At 37.6% G+C, this 22,173-nt stretch overlaps 1 protein-coding gene across 1 annotated transcript; it reads right to left on the reverse strand.

Annotated features, from left to right (window-relative positions):
- Window positions 1–904: 904 nt before the first annotated feature.
- LOC141386845 (lysozyme 2-like) lies at window positions 905–1,408 on the reverse strand (the record flags this gene model as incomplete). The annotated part of the gene is made up of 1 exon (XM_073955752.1): window positions 905–1,408. A coding segment is annotated over one exon (504 nt), but the record flags the coding sequence as incomplete, so codon positions are not given.
- Between the last annotated feature and the right edge of the window lie 20,765 nt (window positions 1,409–22,173).

Below are 22,173 nucleotides of genomic sequence, written 5' to 3' on the forward strand. Positions count from 1 at the left end.
GTTATTTTTTTCGACTCAGACTCCGACTCCGACTCCAGCAAAATTGCTCGACTCCGACTCGTAGACTCCGACTCCGACTCCGAAACCCTGGTGTCCTGTAATTTGTAGATCTATAGAGCCACCTCGAGCTGGTTCATCTGCTAATTTGTATCCCATTATATTACTATATCTTGGAAACCAGCTCGAAAGTTTGTGATGCAATGACTTGAGAGCTTTAAAGGCCGCCTGTGTACCGACATATATAATTACCAGTCCAGTATCGTTGCTTTCAATTCATTTCACAAACTATGCTGCTTTCCTGATAGCCACAATCTTTGACTGAAAAACGCCGCAGCTATCATTAAGGCTAAATGGATGTTTATCCATTAATCCATTACCATCCATTTACCTTAATGATAGCTGCGGCGTTTTTCAGGCAGAGATTGTGGTTGTCAGGCGCCAGTACCTTTCTCCATTTCGGACCTATCTGTATATAATTCCATACTTTCATTGCAAATGAGTCACACCTTCGTATATACGAAATGTACAATGATCCTAAGTCCCGGAGCCTAAAAGCTGTCCTCACAGCCTGAAATTGGACCAAGATGTGCAGAGATTGGAGATCCAGGATCACGTTCAAGACGACCTGAGGGGTGCTTTTGATTGCTCCGGTAATCAAAATTGACGCAGCGCTTTGCACACTTGATAGTTTGGACAATAATGCTTTATTCCCAACTACCTGCCAACAGACAAGTCCAGCGTAGCTTAAATTGGCAGAACCACGGTTACAAACAGCCAGTGTATGACTTGTGGTCTAAGTCCCCACATTTGCTCAATAGAAATTCCTCCGCTCCTCGTTATTTCTTTTCCATGTCAAGCCATGGTCCAGAATTGTAGCATGATACTTACTACATCCCAATCTTTACTATATACAATTAAAAAAAATAAGTTTTAAAGATCTCAATTTCCAGCGTTTATTATTCAAAAGCCTTTCAAAACCACCACATATTTCAAAAAAATCATCAATGATGGCCAAAGTACCATCACAGTACTTCCACGTGGACCAAGCAGTCCAGCCTTGTTGTTTCAAAATCAATTGGGCGCACTTGACCGATGGTTCAATGCTATCAACCAAGAAATCTTCACACTTGATTTTGCATTCGTTGTAGGAGAAGGCACCAGAGGGTGGGGAGCACCAGTAATAGTTGTTGATTTGGAAAATACCATAGTCGCGAGAGCCATTAGAGTTCAAGGAGCCAACAGCCTTGGTGTTGTAGGAAGATTCATGTTGAGCAATGCAAGTCCAACGGGCCAATTGATCCTTTGGTACACCCAAGTTGTACATGGCCTTGGCCAAGGAGCAGCGAGTGTAAACTTCAACCAAGGCAGGGCCAGCCAAGAAAACAGCAGCCAAAATTACAAAGTGAATTTGAACATTTTGTTTGAAGTGTTAATTTGGGAACTAAGCTTGCATTTCGCCGATGCTCGATGGGTATTTATACAAAATTCGTTGGTGTTATCGGGCTACATGGAAATTTGCAAACGCAATTTTGGAACCTAATTATTGTTCTAGAGTTTTCACCTAATTTTGATAATCAATTTATTCTATTATCAAATATCGAAAGTACTTAAAGTCTATTTATGTATGTCTATGGAATCATCATCAATCATGGACGAGCATTTGCCTTATCTTTGGTTGGTTTTATTCTTCTCCAAATTGTTGCCTTCTTTAACATTTTGTTTATTTACTTTTATGGAAATAAACAAAAATGTAGAAATTTGAAAATCAAATAGAAAGTCTTCCAATTTAAAAAAATGTAACTAATTTTAAGATTTGTTTAATTGGAAAATATAGTTTCTCGGCCAATACAATGGAAATATTATAAAAACGTTGGGCGCCATTATCATGCAGTGGTAAGCTAATCGCAGTGCATGCAAAAGCACAGTTGATCAAGAGCCAAGGCATATTATAATTGTCTGTAGAAGACCTTTAGAAGGTCATCTGTCCATAGAAGGCCTTTAGGAGGTTTTCTGTCCATAGAATGTCATGGATATTTGTTTCTAAATATTAAAAAAAATAACTAAAAACCTGCGATTAACAGACAAAATATTAAAAAAACAACAACAATTTATAATTTGTGTCTGCATTCCCCACACCATACAAACAAAGGGGACTGGTGGAAAAATGTCGTAATATTACGTTCATATGTAAATTATTATGACGGTGGGCATAACCCTTTTTGCTGTTTTTGTGTGACACTATCATCATAGTTACATCCATCTAACCCTCCCTCATCCTTCCACCTTTAAACCAGATGGCCCATCACAAAAAACACGCATGAGATACCGAACAGGTGTTATTTATGGTTCTTCGCTTTTTTACCTCTAAGTTCGCTTGCACTAACTAATCATTGCAGAATAATCTATTGCCGGTTATTTTCATACTAAAGTTTATGGGACAAATACAGGGTGGGTAAAAATTGAAGTTTTCCCAAAGAAAAATCTTATTCAGCCAAGCTGAATTGAGGTTTTCCGAACGAAAACCTTATTCAGCCAGGCTGAATTGATGGTTTCCTATGAAAAACCTTATTCAGCCAGGCTGAATTAAAGTTTTCCTATGGAAATCCTTATTCAGCACGGCTGAATTAAAGTTTCCCTACGGAAAACCTTATTCAGCACGGCTGAATTAAAGTTTCCCTACGGAAAACCTTATTCAGCCAGGCTGAATTAAAGTTTTCATATGGAAAACCTTATTCAGCCAGGCTGAATTAAAGTTTTCCTATGGAAAACCTTATTCAGCCAGGCTGAATTAAAGTTTTCCTATGGAAACCTTATTCAGCCAGGCTGAATTAAAGTTTTCCTATGGAAAACCTTATTCAGCCAGGCTGAATTAAAGTTTTCCTTTGGAAAACCTTATTCAGCCAGGCTGAATTAAAGTTTTCCTATGGAAAACCTTATTCAGCCAGGCTGAATTAAAGTTTTCCTATGGAAAACCTTATTCAGCCAGGCTGAATTAAAGTTTTCCTATGGAAAACCTTATTCAGCCAGGCTGAATTAAAGTTTTCCTATGGAAAACCTTATTCAGCCAGGCTGAATTAAAGTTTTCCTATGGAAAACCTTATTCAGCCAGGCTGAATTAAAGTTTTCCTATGGAAAACCTTATTCAGCCAGGCTGAATTAAAGTTTTCCTATGGAAAACCTTATTCAGCCAGGCTGAATTAAAGTTTTCCTATGGAAAACCTTATTCAGCCAGGCTGAATTAAAGTTTTTCTATGGAAAACCTTATTCAGCCAGGCTGAATTGAAGTTTTCCTATGGAAAACCTTATTCAGCCAGGCTGAATTGAAGTTTTCCTATGGAAAACCTTATTCAGCCAGGCTGAATTGAAGTTTTCCTATGGAAAACCTTATTCAGCCAGGCTGAATTGAAGTTTTCCTATGGAAAACCTTATTCAGCCAGGCTGAATTGAAGTTTTCCTATGGAAAACCTTATTCAGCCAGGCTGAATTGAAGTTTTCCTATGGAAAACCTTATTCAGCCAGGCTGAATTGAAGTTTTCCTACGGAAAACCTTATTCAGCCAGGCTGAATTGAAGTTTTCCTACGGAAAACCTTATTCAGCCAGGCTGAATTGAAGTTTTCCTATGGAAAACCTTATTCAGCCTATGGAAAACCTTATTCAGCCAGGCTGAATTGAAGTTTTCCTATGGAAAACCTTATTCAGCCAGGCTGAATTGAAGTTTTCCTATGGAAAACCTTATTCAGCCAGGCTGAATTGAAGTTTTCCTATGGAAAACCTTATTCAGCCAGGCTGAATTGAAGTTTTCCTATGGAAAACCTTATTCAGCCAGGCTGAATTGAAGTTTTCCTATGGAAAACCTTATTCAGCCAGGCTGAATTGAAGTTTTCCTATGGAAAACCTTATTCAGCCAGGCTGAATTGAAGTTTTCCTATGGAAAACCTTATTCAGCCAGGCTGAATTGAAGTTTTCCTATGGAAAACCTTATTCAGCCAGGCTGAATTGAAGTTTTCCTGTGGAAAACCTTATTCAGCCAGGCTGAATTGAAGTTTTCCTATGGAAAACCTTATTCAGCCAGACTGAATTGAAGTTTTCCTATGGAAAACCTTATTCAGCCAGACTGAATTGAAGTGTTCCTATGGAAAACCTTATTCAGCCAGGCTGAATTGAAGTTTTCCTATGGAAAAGCTTATTCAGCCAGGCTGAATTGAAGTTTTCCTATGGAAAAGCTTATTCAGCCAGGCTGAATTGAAGTTTTCCTATGGAAAAGCTTATTCAGCCAGGCTGAATTGAAGTTTTCCTATGGAAAAGCTTATTCAGCCAGGCTGAATTGAAGTTTTCCTATGGAAAAGCTTATTCAGCCAGGCTGAATTGAAGTTTTCCTATGGAAAAGCTTATTCAGCCAGGCTGAATTGAAGTTTTCCTATGGAAAAGCTTATTCAGCCAGGCTGAATTGAAGTTTTCCTATGGAAAAGCTTATTCAGCCAGGCTGAATTGAAGTTTTCCTATGGAAAAGCTTATTCAGCCAGGCTGAATTGAAGTTTTCCTATGGAAAAGCTTATTCAGCCAGGCTGAATTGAAGTTTTCCTATGGAAAACCTTATTCAGCCAGGCTGAATTGAAGTTTTTCTATGGAAAACCTTATTCAGCCAGGCTGAATTGAAGTTTTCCTATGGAAAACCTTATTCAGCCAGGCTGAATTGGAGTTTTCCTGTGGAAAACCTTATTCAGCCAGGCTGAATTGAAGTTTTCCTATCGAAAACCTTATTCAGCCAGGCTGAATTGAAGTTTTCCTATCGAAAACCTTATTCAGCCAGGCTGAATTAAAGTTTTCCTATCGAAAACCTTATTCAACCAGGCTGAATTGAAGTTTTCCTATCGAAAACCTTATTCAGCCAGGCTGAATGGAAGTTTTCCTATGGAAAACCTTATACAGCCAGGCTGAATTGAAGTTTTCCTATGGAAAACCTTATTCAGCCAGGCTGAATTGAAGTTTTCCTATGGAAAACCTTATTCAGCCAGGCTGAATTAAAGTTTTCCTATGGAAAACCTTATACAGCCAGGCTGAATTGAAGTTTTCCTTATTCTGCCAGGCTGAATTGAAGTTTTCCTATGGAAAACCTTTCCTATGGAAAACCAGCCAGGCTGAATTGAAGTTTTCCTATCGAAAACCTTATTCAGCAAGGCTGAATTGAAGTTTTCCTTTGGAATACCTTATTCAGCCTGGCTGAATTGAAGTTTTCCTATGGAAAACCTTATTCAGCCCGGCTGAATTGAAGTTTTCCTATGGAAAACCTTACTCAGCCAGGCTGAATTGAAGGCTCAATTGATGGTTTCCTATGGAAAACCCTATTCAGCCAGGCTGAATTGATGGTTTCCTATCGAAAACCTTATTCAGCCAGGCTGAATTGAAGTTTTACTATGGAAAACCTTATTCAGCCAGGCTGAATTGATGGTTTCCTATTCTGCACCACCCTGTCCCTTTCCCACAAAAAAGAAAACAAGCGAAATGTCAACAACACCCTGGTACTCCAATGCAAAAAGAAAACAACAAAAGACATCTAAAACTACAACAACTAGAATCATGTCAAACTAATTTCCAAAAAGTCATTGGTGTGGGTGATTTTCCCTATAATGAATTATGCGGACGGTAAAACATTAGTGGCATAATTTTATATTTCATGTCATTTTATGACAGTCTCTCACTCCCTCTTGAGCAGTTTTTTGCGGGTGTTGGGTGGTTTGGGAATACAAACCATACTTTTACCAGCAATTAATTTTTATGGATTTTGTTGTTCAACATTTATTTGACAATGGCGTGTTGTGGAATTGTTCATCTTCGAAGTTTGATTTCTTTTCCCGTTTTTGCTGGAAGAGGGGGTACAAATGAGAGGTAAAATATTCTCAAATCACATAAGGAAGAATTTTGCCAATAAAAAAGGTGATGAGGATATGTGTGAAATTATAACAAAATTTCCTAGGAGGCCTTAATTAAATAATTAAAGGAAACAAAAGTTTGTCACGACAAGTTCAGGTTGGAGGTGAGCTATTAAAATTGGAGACATGTATGTACCTTTATCCAAAAGATAATATTTTTCATGGGAAACCATCAATTTAGCCTGGCTGAATAACGTTAAGAAAACTTCAATTCAGGAAAACTTTAATTCAGCCTGGCTGAATAAGGTTTCCCATAGGAAAACTTTAATTCTGCCTGGCTGAATAAGGTTTTCCCATAGTAAAACTTTAATTCAGCCTGGTTGAATAGGGTTTTCCATAGGAAAACTTTAATTCAGCCTGGCTGAATAAGGTTTTCCATAGGAAAACTTTAATTCAGCCTGGCCGAATAAGGTTTTCCATAGGAAAACTTTAATTCAGCCTGGCTGAATAAGGCTTTCCATAGGAAAACTTTAATTCAGCCTGGCTGAATAAGGTTTTCCATAGGAAAACTTTAATTCAGCCTGGCTAAATAAGGTTTTCCATAGGAAAACATTAATTCAGCCTGGCTGAATAAGGTTTTCCATAGGAAAACTTTAATTCAGCCTGGCTGAATAAGGTTTTCCATAGGAAAACTTTAATTCAGCCTGGCTGAATAAGGTTTTCCATAGGAAAACTTTAATTCAGCCTGGCTGAATAAGGTTTTCCTTAGGAAAACTTTAATTCAGCCTGGCTGAATAAGGTTTTCCATAGGCTGGTTGAATAAGGTTTTCCATAGGAAAACTTTAATTCAGCCTGGCTGAATAAGGTTTTCCATAGGAAAACTTTAATTCAGCCTGGCTGAATAAGGTTTTCCATAGGAAAACTTTAATTCAGCCTGGCTGAATAAGGTTTTCCATAGGAAAACTTTAATTCAGTCTGGCTGAATAAGGTTTTCCATAGGAAAACTTTAATTCAGCCTGGCTGAATAAGGTTTTCCATAGGAAAACTTTAATTCAGCCTGGCTGAATAAGGTTTTCCATAGGAAAACCTTAAAATTAAAGTTTTCCATAGGAAAACTTTAATTCAGCCTGGCTGAATAAGGTTTTCCATAGGAAAACTTTAATTCAGTCTGGCTGAATAAGGTTTTCCATAGGAAAACTTTAATTCAGCCTGGCTGAATAAGGTTTTCCATAGGAAAACTTTAATTCAGCCTGGCTGAATAAGGTTTTCCATAGGAAAACTTTAATTCAGCCTGGCTGAATAAGGTTTTCCATAGGAAAACTTTAATTCAGCCTGGCTGAATAAGGTTTTCCATAGGAAAACTTTAATTCAGCCTGGCTGAATAAGGTTTTCCATAGGAAAACTTTAATTCAGCCTGGCTGAATAAGGTTTTCCATAGGAAAACTTTAATTCAGCCTGGCTGAATAAGGTTTTCCATAGGAAAACTTTAATTCAGCCTGGCTGAATAAGGAAAACTTTAATTCAGCCTGGCTGAATAAGGTTTTCCATAGGAAAACTTTAATTCAGCCTGGCTGAATAAGGTTTTCCATAGGAAAACTTTAATTCAGCCTGGCTGAATAAGGTTTTCCATAGGAAAACTTTAATTCAGCCTGGCTGAATAAGGTTTTCCATAGGAAAACTTTAATTCAGCCTGGCTGAATAAGGTTTTCCATAGGAAAACTTTAATTCAGCCTGGCTGAATAAGGTTTTCCATAGGAAAACTTTAATTCAGCCTGGCTGAATAAGGTTTTCCATAGGAAAACTTTAATTCAGCCTGGCTGAATAAGGTTTTCCATAGGAAAACTTTAATTCAGCCTGGCTGAATAAGGTTTTCTATAGGAAAACTTTAATTCAGCCTGTCTGAATAAGGTTTTCCATAGGAAAACTTTAATTCAGCCTGGCTGAATAAGGTTTTCCATAGGAAAACTTTAATTCAGCCTGGCTGAATAAGGTTATCCATAGGAAAACTTTAATAAGTTTTTCCATAGGAAAACTTTAATTCAGCCTGGCTGAATAAGGTTTTCCATAGGAAAACTTTAATTCAGCCTGGCTGAATAAGGTTTTCCATAGGAAAACTTTAATTCAGCCTGGCTGAATAAGGTTTTCCATAGGAAAACTTTAATTCAGCCTGGCTGAATAAGGTTTTCCATAGGAAAACTTTAATTCAGCCTGGCTGAATAAGGTTTTCCATAGGAAAACTTTAATTCAGCCTGGCTGAATAAGGTTTTCCATAGGAAAATTTTAATTCAGCCTGGCTGAATAAGGTTTTCCATAGGAAAATTTTAATTCAGCCTGGCTGAATAAGGTTTTCCATAGGAAAATTTTAATTCAGCCTGGCTGAATAAGGTTTTCCATAGGAAAGCTTTTATTCAGCCTGGCTGAATAAGGTTTTCCATAGGAAAGCTTTTATTCAGCCTGGCTGAATAAGGTTTTCCATAGGAAATCTTTAATTCAGCCTGGCTGAATAAGGTTTTCCATAGGAAATCTTTAATTCAGCCTGGCTGAATAAGGTTTTCCATAGGAAATCTTTAATTCAGCCTGGCTGAATAAGGTTTTCCATAGGAAATCTTTAATTCAGCCTGGCTGAATAAGGTTTTCCATAGGAAATCTTTAATTCAGCCTGGCTGAATAAGGTTTTCCGTAGGAAATCTTTAATTCAGCCTGGCTGAATAAGGTTTTCCATAGGAAATCTTTAATTCAGCCTGGCTGAATAAGGTTTTCCATAGGAAAACTGTAATTCAGTATGGGTGCTAGTTTATTTGTATTACCAAATTACTTTACACAAGCATAGCCTCCCCTTCTCTAATTACATAACCTCAAGGCACATGAAATATCTGGCCTCTTGTCCAACACCCATATCATTAGGTTTCCAAATATTTGGTGTACTTTGTACACAAAATAAATGGTTTAATATCAAAAAATACACACAAACAATTACCACACATTAACACATACTTGCATGCAAATGCAAGTAATGGAATGGATTGTCTTCTCTTCTTGTGGATGACAAATGAAACAAAAACAACACAAATCGAAACCATTAAGGCAAACGAAAGAATTGCTCACAAGGGAATGAAAGGTCCGGCAATTATCCTTTACCTCCCAACTATTTACATGGAAAAGAAAGGCCAAATCAAAATCGTACAAAAAGAAGCCAAAAATACATTTATTTTGGAACAATAAATTTATTAGTGATACCAATTCCATAATTTGGACAACAATTACTCATAATAACTGCCATAAGAGTAACAAAAATACTGGACACATAATTATTATGCCTGCTGCATTATGAGCCCATGAATTATATATTGATAATGATGATGACCATCATCATCATCATGATGAGCAAATAAACTATCAGTAATAACTATTGTAATGGGGGTTGCTAGTGGATGTCTAAGGGGTTTCGTAAATGAGCCATCCTTTTTTGTCCCTTTGCCACTTTGACAAACGGTTTTTTTGTTTTATTATTTGGAAATCTACCATATGTTCTTCAAGCAAATTATGTTTTAAATAGAAACCCCCCGGAAAAGGCAAACAAATTTTCAAATAGTAACATCCTTTTTAACACTTAACCCTATATCCTGACACCTGAACATGTGACCATAATTAGGGGGTTAAATGCCCACACACACACAGCACAACATGAACTTTGGCTCGTGTCTCTGGTTTGTATGCGACTGGCAGCGCGACCAATTGGTCAAGCGGAAACAAGGGGAGGTCAAAGGATACCATCACTTGATAACAGCAACAATAACAATAATAAATTACCCTGTGACAAAACACCTGTTAAGGATTTTAGGATAGTATCGGTAAGATTTTTATCAATAATTTAATGGGAATAAATTAAAATTTTTAAGAAGCAACCTTTCAGCAGAAGCACCCTTTCTTTCAGAAAGGGATTATAGAAGCACCCTTTCTTTCAGAAAGGGATTATAGAAGCACCCTTTCTTTCAGAAAGGGATTATAGAAGCACCCTTTCTTTCAGAAAGGGATTATAGAAGCACCCTTTCTTTCAGAAAGGGATTATAGAAGCACCCTTTCTTTCAGAAAGGGATTATAGAAGCACCCTTTCTTTCAGAAAGGGATTATAGAAGCACCCTTTCTTTCAGAAAGGGATTATAGAAGCACCCTTTCTTTCAGAAAGGGATTATAGAAGCACCCTTTCTTTCAGAAAGGGATTATAGAAGCACCCTTTCTTTCAGAAAGGGATTATAGAAGCACCCTTTCTTTCAGAAAGGGATTATAGAAGCACCCTTTCTTTCAGAAAGGGATTATAGAAGCACCCTTTCTTTCAGAAAGGGATTATAGAAGCACCCTTTCTTTCAGAAAGGGATTATAGAAGCACCCTTTCTTTCAGAAAGGGATTATAGAAGCACCCTTTCTTTCAGAAAGGGATTATAGAAGCACCCTTTCTTTCAGAAAGGGATTATAGAAGCACCCTTTCTTTCAGAAAGGGATTATAGAAGCACCCTTTCTTTCAGAAAGGGATTATAGAAGCACCCTTTCTTTCAGAAAGGGATTATAGAAGCACCCTTTCTTTCAGAAAGGGATTATAGAAGCACCCTTTCTTTCAGAAAGGGATTATAGAAGCACCCTTTCTTTCAGAAAGGGATTATAGAAGCACCCTTTCTTTCAGAAAGGGATTATAGAAGCACCCTTTCTTTCAGAAAGGGATTATAGAAGCACCCTTTCTTTCAGAAAGGGATTATAGAAGCACCCTTTCTTTCAGAAAGGGATTATAGAAGCACCCTTTCTTTCAGAAAGGGATTATAGAAGCACCCTTTCTTTCAGAAAGGGATTATAGAAGCACCCTTTCTTTCAGAAAGGGATTATAGAAGCACCCTTTCTTTCAGAAAGGGATTATAGAAGCACCCTTTCTTTCAGAAAGGGATTATAGAAGCACCCTTTCTTTCAGAAAGGGATTATAGAAGCACCCTTTCTTTCAGAAAGGGATTATAGAAGCACCCTTTCTTTCAGAAAGGGATTATAGAAGCACCCTTTCTTTCAGAAAGGGATTATAGAAGCACCCTTTCTTTCAGAAAGGGATTATAGAAGCACCCTTTCTTTCAGAAAGGGATTATAGAAGCACCCTTTCTTTCAGAAAGGGATTATAGAAGCACCCTTTCTTTCAGAAAGGGATTATAGAAGCACCCTTTCTTTCAGAAAGGGATTATAGAAGCACCCTTTCTTTCAGAAAGGGATTATAGAAGCACCCTTTCTTTCAGAAAGGGATTATAGAAGCACCCTTTCTTTCAGAAAGGGATTATAGAAGCACCCTTTCTTTCAGAAAGGGATTATAGAAGCACCCTTTCTTTCAGAAAGGGATTATAGAAGCAACCTTTCTTTCAGAAAGGGATTATAGAAGCACCCTTTCTTTCAGAAAGGGATTATAGAAGCACCCTTTCTTTCAGAAAGGGATTATAGAAGCACCCTTTCTTTCAGAAAGGGATTATAGAAGCACCCTTTTTTCAGAAAGGGATTATAGAAGCACCCTTTCTTTCAGAAAGGGATTATAGAAGCACCCTTTCTTTCAGAAAGGGATTATAGAAGCACCCTTTCTTTCAGAAAGGGATTATAGAAGCACCCTTTCTTTCAGAAAGGGATTATAGAAGCACCCTTTCTTTCAGAAAGGGATTATAGAAGCACCCTTTCTTTCAGAAAGGGATTATAGAAGCAACCTTTCTTTCAGAAAGGGATTATAGAAGCACCCTTTCTTTCAGAAAGGGATTATAGAAGCACCCTTTCTTTCAGAAAGGGATTATAGAAGCACCCTTTCTTTCAGAAAGGGATTATAGAAGCACCCTTTTTTCAGAAAGGGATTATAGAAGCACCCTTTCTTTCAGAAAGGGATTATAGAAGCACCCTTTCTTTCAGAAAGGGATTATAGAAGCACCCTTTCTTTCAGAAAGGGATTATAGAAGCACCCTTTCTTTCAGAAAGGGATTATAGAAGCACCCTTTCTTTCAGAAAGGGATTATAGAAGCACCCTTTCTTTCAGAAAGGGATTATAGAAGCACCCTTTCTTTCAGAAAGGGATTATAGAAGCACCCTTTCTTTCAGAAAGGGATTATAGAAGCACCCTTTCTTTCAGAAAGGGATTATAGAAGCACTCTTTCTTTCAGAAAGGGATTATAGAAGCACCCTTTCTTTCAGAAAGGGATTATAGAAGCACCCTTTCTTTCAGAAAGGGATTATAGAAGCACCCTTTCTTTCAGAAAGGGATTATAGAAGCACCCTTTCTTTCAGAAAGGGATTATAGAAGCACCCTTTCTTTCAGAAAGGGATTATAGAAGCACCCTTTCTTTCAGAAAGGGATTATAGAAGCACCCTTTCTTTCAGAAAGGGATTATAGAAGCACCCTTTCTTTCAGAAAGGGATTATAGAAGCACCCTTTCTTTCAGAAAGGGATTATAGAAGCACCCTTTCTTTCAGAAAGGGATTATAGAAGCACCCTTTCTTTCAGAAAGGGATTATAGAAGCACCCTTTCTTTCAGAAAGGGATTATAGAAGCACCCTTTCTTTCAGAAAGGGATTATAGAAGCACCCTTTCTTTCAGAAAGGGATTATAGAAGCACCCTTTCTTTCAGAAAGGGATTATAGAAGCACCCTTTCTTTCAGAAAGGGATTATAGAAGCACCCTTTCTTTCAGAAAGGGATTATAGAAGCACCCTTTCTTTCAGAAAGGGATTATAGAAGCACCCTTTCTTTCAGAAAGGGATTATAGAAGCACCCTTTCTTTCAGAAAGGGATTATAGAAGCACCCTTTCTTTCAGAAAGGGATTATAGAAGCACCCTTTCTTTCAGAAAGGGATTATAGAAGCACCCTTTCTTTCAGAAAGGGATTATAGAAGCACCCTTTCTTTCAGAAAGGGATTATAGAAGCACCCTTTCTTTCAGAAAGGGATTATAGAAGCACCCTTTCTTTCAGAAAGGGATTATAGAAGCACCCTTTCTTTCAGAAAGGGATTATAGAAGCACCCTTTCTTTCAGAAAGGGATTATAGAAGCACCCTTTCTTTCAGAAAGGGATTATAGAAGCACCCTTTCTTTCAGAAAGGGATTATAGAAGCACCCTTTCTTTCAGAAAGGGACTATAGAAGCACCCTGTCTTTCAGAAAGGGACTAAAGAGGCACCCCTCCTTTCAGAAAGGAACTAAGTAAGCACCCTTTCCTTCAGAAAGGGACTATAGAAGCACCCTTTCCTTCAGAAAGGGACTATAGAAGCACCCTTTCTTTCAGAAAGGGACTATAGAAGCACCCTTTCTTTCAGAAAGGGACTATAGAAGCAGCCTTTCTTTCTGAAAGGGTCTATAGAAGCACCCTTTCTTTCAGAAAAGGACTATAGAAGCACCCTTTCTTTCAAAAAGGGACTATAGAAGCACCCTTTCTTTCAGAAAGGGACTATAGAGCACCCTTTCTTTCAGAAAGGGACTATAGAAGCAGCCTTTCTTTCTGAAAGGGTCTATAGAAGCACCCTTCCTTTCAGAAAGGAACTATAGAAGCACCCTGTCTTTCAGAAAGGGGCTGAAGAAGCACCCCCTCTTTTCAGAAAGGAACTAAGTAAGAACCCTGTCTTTCAGAAAGGAACTAAGTAAGCACCCTGTCTTTCAGAAAGGGACTATAGAAGCAGCCTTTCTTTCTGAAAGGGTCTATAGAAGCACCTTTCTTTCAGAAAGGGACTATAGAAGCACCCTTTCTTTCAGAAAGGGACTATAGAAGCACCTTTCTTTCAGAAAGGGACTATAGAGCACCCTTTCTTTCAGAAAGGGACTATAGAAGCACCCTTTCCTTCAGAAAGGGACTATAGAAGCACCCTTTCTTTCAGAAAGGGACTATAGAAGCACCCTTTCTTTCAGAAAGGGACTATAGAAGCAGCCTTTCTTTCTGAAAGGGTCTATAGAAGCACCCTTTCTTTCAGAAAAGGACTATAGAAGCACCCTTTCTTTCAAAAAGGGACTATAGAAGCACCTTTCTTTCAGAAAGGGACTATAGAGCAACCTTTCTTTCAGAAAGGGACTATAGAAGCACCCTTTCTTTCAGAAAGGGATTACAGAAGCACACTTTCTTTCAGAAAGGGACTATAGAAGCACCCTTTCTTTCAGAAAGGGACTATAGAAGCAGCCTTTCTTTCTGAAAGGGTCTATAGAAGCACCCTTCCTTTCAGAAAGGAACTATAGAAGCACCCTGTCTTTCAGAAAGGGGCTGAAGAAGCACCCCCTCTTTTCAGAAAGGAACTAAGTAAGCACCCTGTCTTTCAGAAAGGAACTAAGTAAGCACCCTGTCTTTCAGAAAGGGACTATAGAAGCAGCCTTTCTTTCTGAAAGGGTCTATAGAAGCACCTTTCTTTCAGAAAGGGACTATAGAAGCACCCTTTCTTTCAGAAAGGGACTATAGAAGCACCTTTCTTTCAGAAAGGGACTATAGAGCACCCTTTCTTTCAGAAAGGGACTATAGAAGCACCCTTTCCTTCAGAAAGGGACTATAGAAGCACCCTTTCTTTCAGAAAGGGACTATAGAAGCACCCTTTCTTTCAGAAAGGGACTATAGAAGCACCCTTTCTTTCAGAAAGGGACTATAGAAGCAGCCTTTCTTTCTGAAAGGGTCTATAGAAGCACCCTTTCTTTCAGAAAAGGACTATAGAAGCACCCTTTCTTTCAAAAAGGGACTATAGAAGCACCTTTCTTTCAGAAAGGGACTATAGAGCACCCTTTCTTTCAGAAAGGGACTATAGAAGCACCCTTTCTTTCAGAAAGGGATTACAGAAGCACCCTTTCTTTCAGAAAGGGACTATAGAAGCATCCTTTCTTTCAGAAAGTCTCTATAGATGCACCTTTTTTTCAGAAAGGGTCTAAAGAAGCAGCATTTCTTTCAGAAAGGGTCTATAGAAGCACCCTTTCTTTCAGAAAAAGTGTAAAGAAGCACCCTTTATTTTAGAAAGGGTCTATAGGAGCATCCTTTCTTTCAGAAGGGTTCTATAGGAGCACCCTTTCTTTCAGAAAGGGTCTATAGGAGCACTCTTTCTTTCAGAAAGGGTCTATAGAAGCATTCTTTCTTTAAGAAACTGTCTACAGAAGCAGCCTTTCTTTCAGAAGGGGACTACAAAAGCACCCTTTATTTCAGAAAGGGGCTATAAATTCACCCTTTATTTCAGAAAGGGCCCATAAAAGCACCTTCTCCTTCCGAACGGAACTAAAGAAGCACCCTTTCTTTCAGAAATTGTTTATGGAAGCACCCTTTCTTTCAGAAATTGTTTATGGAATCACCCTTTCTTTCAGAAATTGTTTATGGAAGCACCCTTTCTTTCAGAAATTGTTTATGGAAGCACCCTTTCTTTCAGAAATTGTTTATGGAAGCACCCTTTCCTTCAGAAATTGTTTATGGAAGCACCCTTTCTTTCAGAAATTGTTTATGGAAGCACCCTTTCTTTCAGAAATTGTTTATGGAAGCACCCTTTCTTTCAGAAATTGTTTATGGAAGCACCCTTTCTTTCAGAAATTGTTTATGGAAGCACCCTTTCTTTCAGAAATTGTTTATGGAAGCACCCTTTCTTTCAGAAAATGTTTATGGAAGCACCCTTTCTTTCAGAAATTGTTTATGGAAGCACCCTTTCTTTCAGAAATTGTTTGTGGAAACACCCTTTATTTCAGAAAGGGTCTATAGAAGCACCCTTTCTTTCAGAAATTGTTTATGGAAGCACCCTTTCTTTCTGAAAGGGTCTATAGAAGCACCCTTTCTTTCAGAAATTGTTTATGGAAGCACCCTTTCTTTCAGAAATTGTTTGTGGAAGCACCCTTTCTTTCAGAAATTGTTTGTGGAAGCACCCTTTCTTTCAGAAATTGTTTATGGAAGCACCCTTTCTTTCAGAAATTATTTATGGAAGCACCCTTTCTTTCAGAAATTGTTTATGGAAGCACCCTTTCTTTCAGAAATTGTTTATGGAAGCACCCTTTCTTTCAGAAATTGTTTATGGAAGCACCCTTTCTTTCAGAAATTGTTTGTGGAAACACCCTTTATTTCAGAAAGGGTCTATAGAAGCACCCTTTCTTTCAGAAATTGTTTATGGAAGCACCCTTTCTTTCTGAAGGGGTCTATAGAAGCACCCTTTCTTTCAGAAACTGTTTATGGAAGCACCCTTTCTTTCAGAAATTGTTTGTGGAAGCACCCTTTCTTTCAGAAATTGTTTATGGAAGCACCCTTTCTTTCAGAAATTATTTATGGAAGCACCCTTTCTTTCAGAAATTGTTTATGGAAGCACCCTTTCTTTCAGAAATTGTTTATGGAAGCACCCTTTCTTTCAGAAATTGTTTGTGGAAGCACCCTTTCTTTCAGAAATTGTTTATGGAAGCACCCTTTCTTTCAGAAATTATTTATGGAAGCACCCTTTCTTTCAGAAATTGTTTATGGAAGCACCCTTTCTTTCAGAAATTGTTTATGGAAGCACCCTTTCTTTCAGAAATTGTTTGTGGAAGCACCCTTTCTTTCAGAAATTGTTTATGGAAGCACCCTTTCTTTCAGAAATTATTTATGGAAGCACCCTTTCTTTCAGAAATTGTTTATGGAAGCACCCTTTCTTTCAGAAATTGTTTATGGAAGCACCCTTTCTTTCAGAAATTGTTTATGGAAGCACCCTTTCTTTCAGAAATTGTTTATGGAAGCACCCTTTCTTTCAGAAATTGTTTATGGAAGCACCCTTTCTTTCAGAAATTGTTTATGGAAGCACCCTTTCTTTCAGAAATTGTTTATGGAAGCACTCTTTCTTTCAGAAAATGTTTATGGAAGCACCCTTTCTTTCAGAAATTGTTTATGGAAGCACCCTTTCTTTCAGAAATTGTTTATGGAAGCACCCTTTCTTTCAGAAAATGTTTATGGAAGCACCCTTTCTTTCAGAAATTGTTTATGGAAGCACCCTTTCTTTCAGAAATTGTTTATGGAAGCACCCTTTCTTTCAGAAATTGTTTATGGAAGCACCCTTTCTTTCAGAAAGGGATTATAGAAGCACCCTTTCTTTCAGAAATTGTTTATGGAAGCACCCTTTCTTTCAGAAATTGTTTATGGAAGCACCCTTTCTTTCAGAAATTGTTTATGGAAGCACCCTTTCTTTCAGAAAATGTTTATGGAAGCACCCTTTCTTTCAGAAATTGTTTATGGAAGCACCCTTTCTTTCAGAAAATGTTTATGGAAGCACCCTTTCTTTCAGAAATTGTTTATGGAAGCACCCTTTCTTTCAGAAATTGTTTATGGAAGCACCCTTTCTTTCAGAAATTGTTTATGGAAGCACCCCTTCTTTCAGAAATTGTTTATGGAAGCACCCTTTCTTTCAGAAATTGTTTATGGAAGCACCCTTTCTTTCAGAAATTGTTTATGGAAGCACCCTTTCTTTCAGAAATTGTTTATGGAAGCACCCTTTCTTTCAGAAATTGTTTATGGAAGCACCCTTTCTTTCGGAAAGGGATTATAGAAGCACCCTTTCTTTCAGAAATTGTTTATGGAAGCACCCTTTCTTTCAGAAATTGTTTATGGATGCACCTTTCTTTCAGAAATTGTTTATGGAAGCACCCTTTCTTTCAGAAATTGTTTATGGAAGCACCCTTTCTTTCGGAAAGGGATTATAGAAGCACCCTTTCTTTCAGAAATTGTTTATGGAAGCACCCTTTCTTTCAGAAATTGTTTATGGAAGCACCCTCTCTTTCAGAAATTGTTTATGGAAGCACCCTTTCTTTCAGAAATTGTTTATGGAAGCACCCTTTCTTTCAGAAATTGTTTATGGAAGCACCCTTTCTTTCAGAATATGTTTATGGAAGCACCCTTTCTTTCAGAAATTGTTTATGGAAGCACCCTTTCTTTCAGAAATTGTTTATGGAAGCACCCTTTCTTTTAGAAATTGTTTGTGGAAACACCCTTTCTTTCAGAAATTGTTTATGGAAGCACCCTTTCTTTCAGAAATTGTTTATGGAAGCACCCTTTCTTTCAGAAATTGTTTATGGAAGCACCCTTTCTTTCAGAAAATGTTTATGGAAGCACCCTTTCTTTCAGAAAGGGATTATAGAAGCAGCCTTTCTTTCTGAAAGGGTCTATAGAAGCAGCCTTTCTTTCTGAAAGGGTCTATAGAAGCACCCTTTCTTTCAGAAATTGTTTATGGAAGCACCCTTTCTTTCTGAAAGGGTCTATAGAAGCACCCTTTCTTTCAGAAATTGTTTATGGAAGCACCCTTTTTTTCAGAAATTGTTTATGGAAGCACCCTTTTTTTCAGAAATTGTTTATGGAAGCACCCTTTCTTTCAGAAATTGTTTATGGAAGCACCCTTTCTTTCAGAAATTGTTTATGGAAGCACCCTTTCTTTCAGAAATTGTTTATGGAAGCACCCTTTCTTTCAGAATATGTTTATGGAAGCACCCTTTCTTTCAGAAATTGTTTATGGAAGCACCCTTTCTTTCAGAAATTGTTTATGGAAGCACCCTTTCTTTCAGAAATTGTTTGTGAAAACACCCTTTCTTTCAGAAATTGTTTATGGAAGCACCCTTTCCTTCAGAAATTGTTTATGGAAGCACCCTTTCTTTCAGAAATTGTTTATGGAAGCACCCTTTCTTTCAGAAAGGGATTATAGAAGCAGCCTTTCTTTCTGAAAGGGTCTATAGAAGCAGCCTTTCTTTCTGAAAGGGTCTATAGAAGCACCCTTTCTTTCAGAAATTGTTTATGGAAGCACCCTTTCTTTCTGAAAGGGTCTATAGAAGCACCCTTTCTTTCAGAAATTGTTTATGGAAGCACCCTTTCTTTCAGAAATTGTTTGTGGAAGCACCCTTTCTTTCAGAAATTATTTATGGAAGCACCCTTTCTTTCAGAAATTGTTTATGGAAGCACCCTTTCTTTCAGAAATTGTTTATGGAAGCACCCTTTCTTTCAGAAATTGTTTATGGAAGCACCCTTTCTTTCAGAATATGTTTATGGAAGCACCCTTTCTTTCAGAAATTGTTTATGGAAGCACCCTTTCTTTCAGAAATTGTTTATGGAAGCACCCTTTCTTTCAGAAATTGTTTGTGAAAACACCCTTTCTTTCAGAAATTGTTTATGGAAGCACCCTTTCCTTCAGAAATTGTTTATTGAAGCACCCTTTCTTTCAGAAATTGTTTATGGAAGCACCCTTTCTTTCAGAAAGGGATTATAGAAGCAGCCTTTCTTTCTGAAAGGGTCTATAGAAGCAGCCTTTCTTTCTGAAAGGGTCTATAGAAGCACCCTTTCTTTCAGAAATTGTTTATGGAAGCACCCTTTCTTTCTGAAAGGGTCTATAGAAGCACCCTTTCTTTCTGAAAGGGTCTATAGAAGCACCCTTTCTTTCTGAAAGGGTCTATAGAAGCACCCTTTCTTTCTGAAAGGGTCTATAGAAGCACCCTTTCTTTCAGAAATTGTTTATGGAAGCACCCTTTCTTTCAGAAATTGTTTGTGGAAGCACCCTTTCTTTCAGAAATTGTTTATGGAAGCACCCTTTCTTTCAGAAATTGTTTGTGGAAGCACCCTTTCTTTCAGAAATTGTTTATGGAAGCACCCTTTCTTTCAGAAATTATTTATGGAAGCACCCTTTCTTTCAGAAATTGTTTATGGAAGCACCCTTTCTTTCAGAAATTGTTTATGGAAGCACCCTTTCTTTCAGAAATTGTTTATGGAAGCACCCTTTCTTTCAGAAATTGTTTATGGAAGCACCCTTTCTTTCAGAAATTGTTTATGGAAGCACCCTTTCTTTCAGAAATTGTTTATGGAAGCACCCTTTCTTTCAGAAATTGTTTATGGAAGCACCCTTTCTTTCAGAAATTGTTTATGGAAGCACCCTTTCTTTCAGAAAATGTTTATGGAAGCACCCTTTCTTTCAGAAATTGTTTATGGAAGCACCCTTTCTTTCAGAAATTGTTTATGGAAGCACCCTTTCTTTCAGAAATTGTTTATGAAAGCACCCTTTCTTTCAGAAAGGGATTATAGAAGCACCCTTTCTTTCAGAAATTGTTTATGGAAGCACCCTTTCTTTCAGAAATTGTTTATGGAAGCACCCTTTCTTTCAGAAATTGTTTATGGAAGCACCCTTTTTTTCAGAAAATGTTTATGGAAGCACCCTTTCTTTCAGAAATTGTTTATGGAAGCACCCTTTCTTTCAGAAATTGTTTATGGAAGCACCCCTTCTTTCAGAAATTGTTTATGGAAGCACCCCTTCTTTCAGAAATTGTTTATGGAAGCACCCCTTCTTTCAGAAATTGTTTATGGAAGCACCCTTTCTTTCAGAAATTGTTTATGGAAGCACCCTTTCTTTCAGAAATTGTTTATGGAAGCACCCTTTCTTTCAGAAAGGGATTATAGAAGCACCCTTTCTTTCAGAAATTGTTTATGGAAGCACCCTTTCTTTCAGAAATTGTTTATGGAAGCACCCTTTCTTTCAGAAATTGTTTATGGAAACACCCTTTCTTTCAGAAATTGTTTATGGAAGCACCCTTTCTTTCAGAAATTGTTTATGGAAGCACCCTTTCTTTCAGAAATTGTTTATGGAAGCACCCTTTCTTTCAGAAATTGTTTATGGAAGCACCCTTTCTTTCAGAAATTGTTTATGGAAGCACCCTTTCTTTCAGAAATTGTTTATGGAAGCACCCTTTCTTTCAGAAATTGTTTATGGAAGCACCCTTTCTTTCAGAAATTGTTTATGGATGCACCTTTCTTTCAGAAATTGTTTATGGAAGCACCCTTTCTTTCAGAAATTGTTTATGGAAGCACCCTTTCTTTCGGAAAGGGATTATAGAAGCACCCTTTCTTTCAGAAATTGTTTATGGAAGCACCCTTTCTTTCAGAAATTGTTTATGGAAGCACCCTTTCTTTCAGAAATTGTTTATGGAAGCACCCTTTCTTTCAGAAATTGTTTATGGAAGCACCCTTTCTTTCAGAAATTGTTTATGGAAGCACCCTTTCTTTCAGAAATTGTTTATGGAAGCACCCTTTCTTTCAGAAATTGTTTATGGAAGCACCCTTTCTTTCAGAAATTGTTTATGGAAGCACCCTTTCTTTCGGAAAGGGATTATAGAAGCACCCTTTCTTTCAGAAATTGCTTATGGAAGCACCCTTTCATTCAGAAATTGTTTATGGAAGCACCCTTTCTTTCAGAAAGGGATTATAGGAGCACCCTTTCTTTCAGAAAGGGATTATAGAAGCACCCTTTCTTTCAGAAAGGGACTAAAGAAGCACCCTTTGTTTCAGAAAGGGACTATAGAAGCAGCATTTCCTTCAGAAAGGATCTACAGAAGCACCCCTTTTTTCAGAAAGGGTCTATAGCAGCACCCTTTCTTTCAGAAAGGGGCTATAGAAGCACCATTTCTTTCAGAAAGGGACTAAAGAAGCACCCTTTCTTTCAGAAAGGGACTATAGAAGCACCCTTTCCTTCAGAAAAAGTATAAAGAAGTACCCTTTCCTTCAGAAAAGGTATATAGAGAACCCTTTCTTTCCGAAAGACACTATGGAAGCACCTTTTATTTCTGAATGTGGCTATGGAAGAACCCATGGTACAATAATTCATAGGTAGGCCACAGCTAACAGCTGATTACAATTTTTTTTTTTTTTTTTTTGTTATGGCTTAATCTCTCAAAACCGTGTTAACATGCAGAGTTGATATTTATTATTGATCAAAAAATTCAACTCTGTTTTGTTTTCATTTCAACATTTCGTTCTTCTTCTTCTTTGTTTACTCATCCGTTAGCATTCATCAAAAGAATTTTGACGTTTTAAGCCATAGCGACAGGGTTGTATTTTTTTGGCGATTCTCATACCTGGCCTACCTATGAATTATTGTACCATGGAAGAACCCTTTCTTTCAAAAAGGTCTATAAAACCACCCTTTCTAGGACAGTTAAAGTACTAGTAAACCACGAATGACATGAAGAAGGACAGTCCTAAAAGACAGGACAAATAAAACAAATGTATATGCATTTATATTCATTTATTTTTATCCATTCAAATCCATTTAACTTTAAAAGCAATCGTTAATGCTGGCCAAAGTACCATCACAATACTTCCAAGTGGACCATGCAGTCCAGCCTTGTTGTTGCAATACCAATTGGGCGCACTTGACGGCAGGTTCAATGCTATCAACCAAAAAATCTTCACACTTAATTTTGCATTCGTTGTAGGAGAAGACACCGGAGGGGGGAGAGCACCAGTAGTAGTTGTTGATTTGGAAGATACCATTGTCACGAGAACCATTAGATTAGAGATTCAGCCAATATAACGAAAGTGAATT

This window comes from Musca autumnalis, unplaced genomic scaffold, assembly GCF_047663935.1.
Source record: "Musca autumnalis isolate F117 unplaced genomic scaffold, ASM4766393v1 scaffold_5, whole genome shotgun sequence".
Classification (NCBI taxonomy): domain Eukaryota; kingdom Metazoa; phylum Arthropoda; class Insecta; order Diptera; family Muscidae; genus Musca; species Musca autumnalis.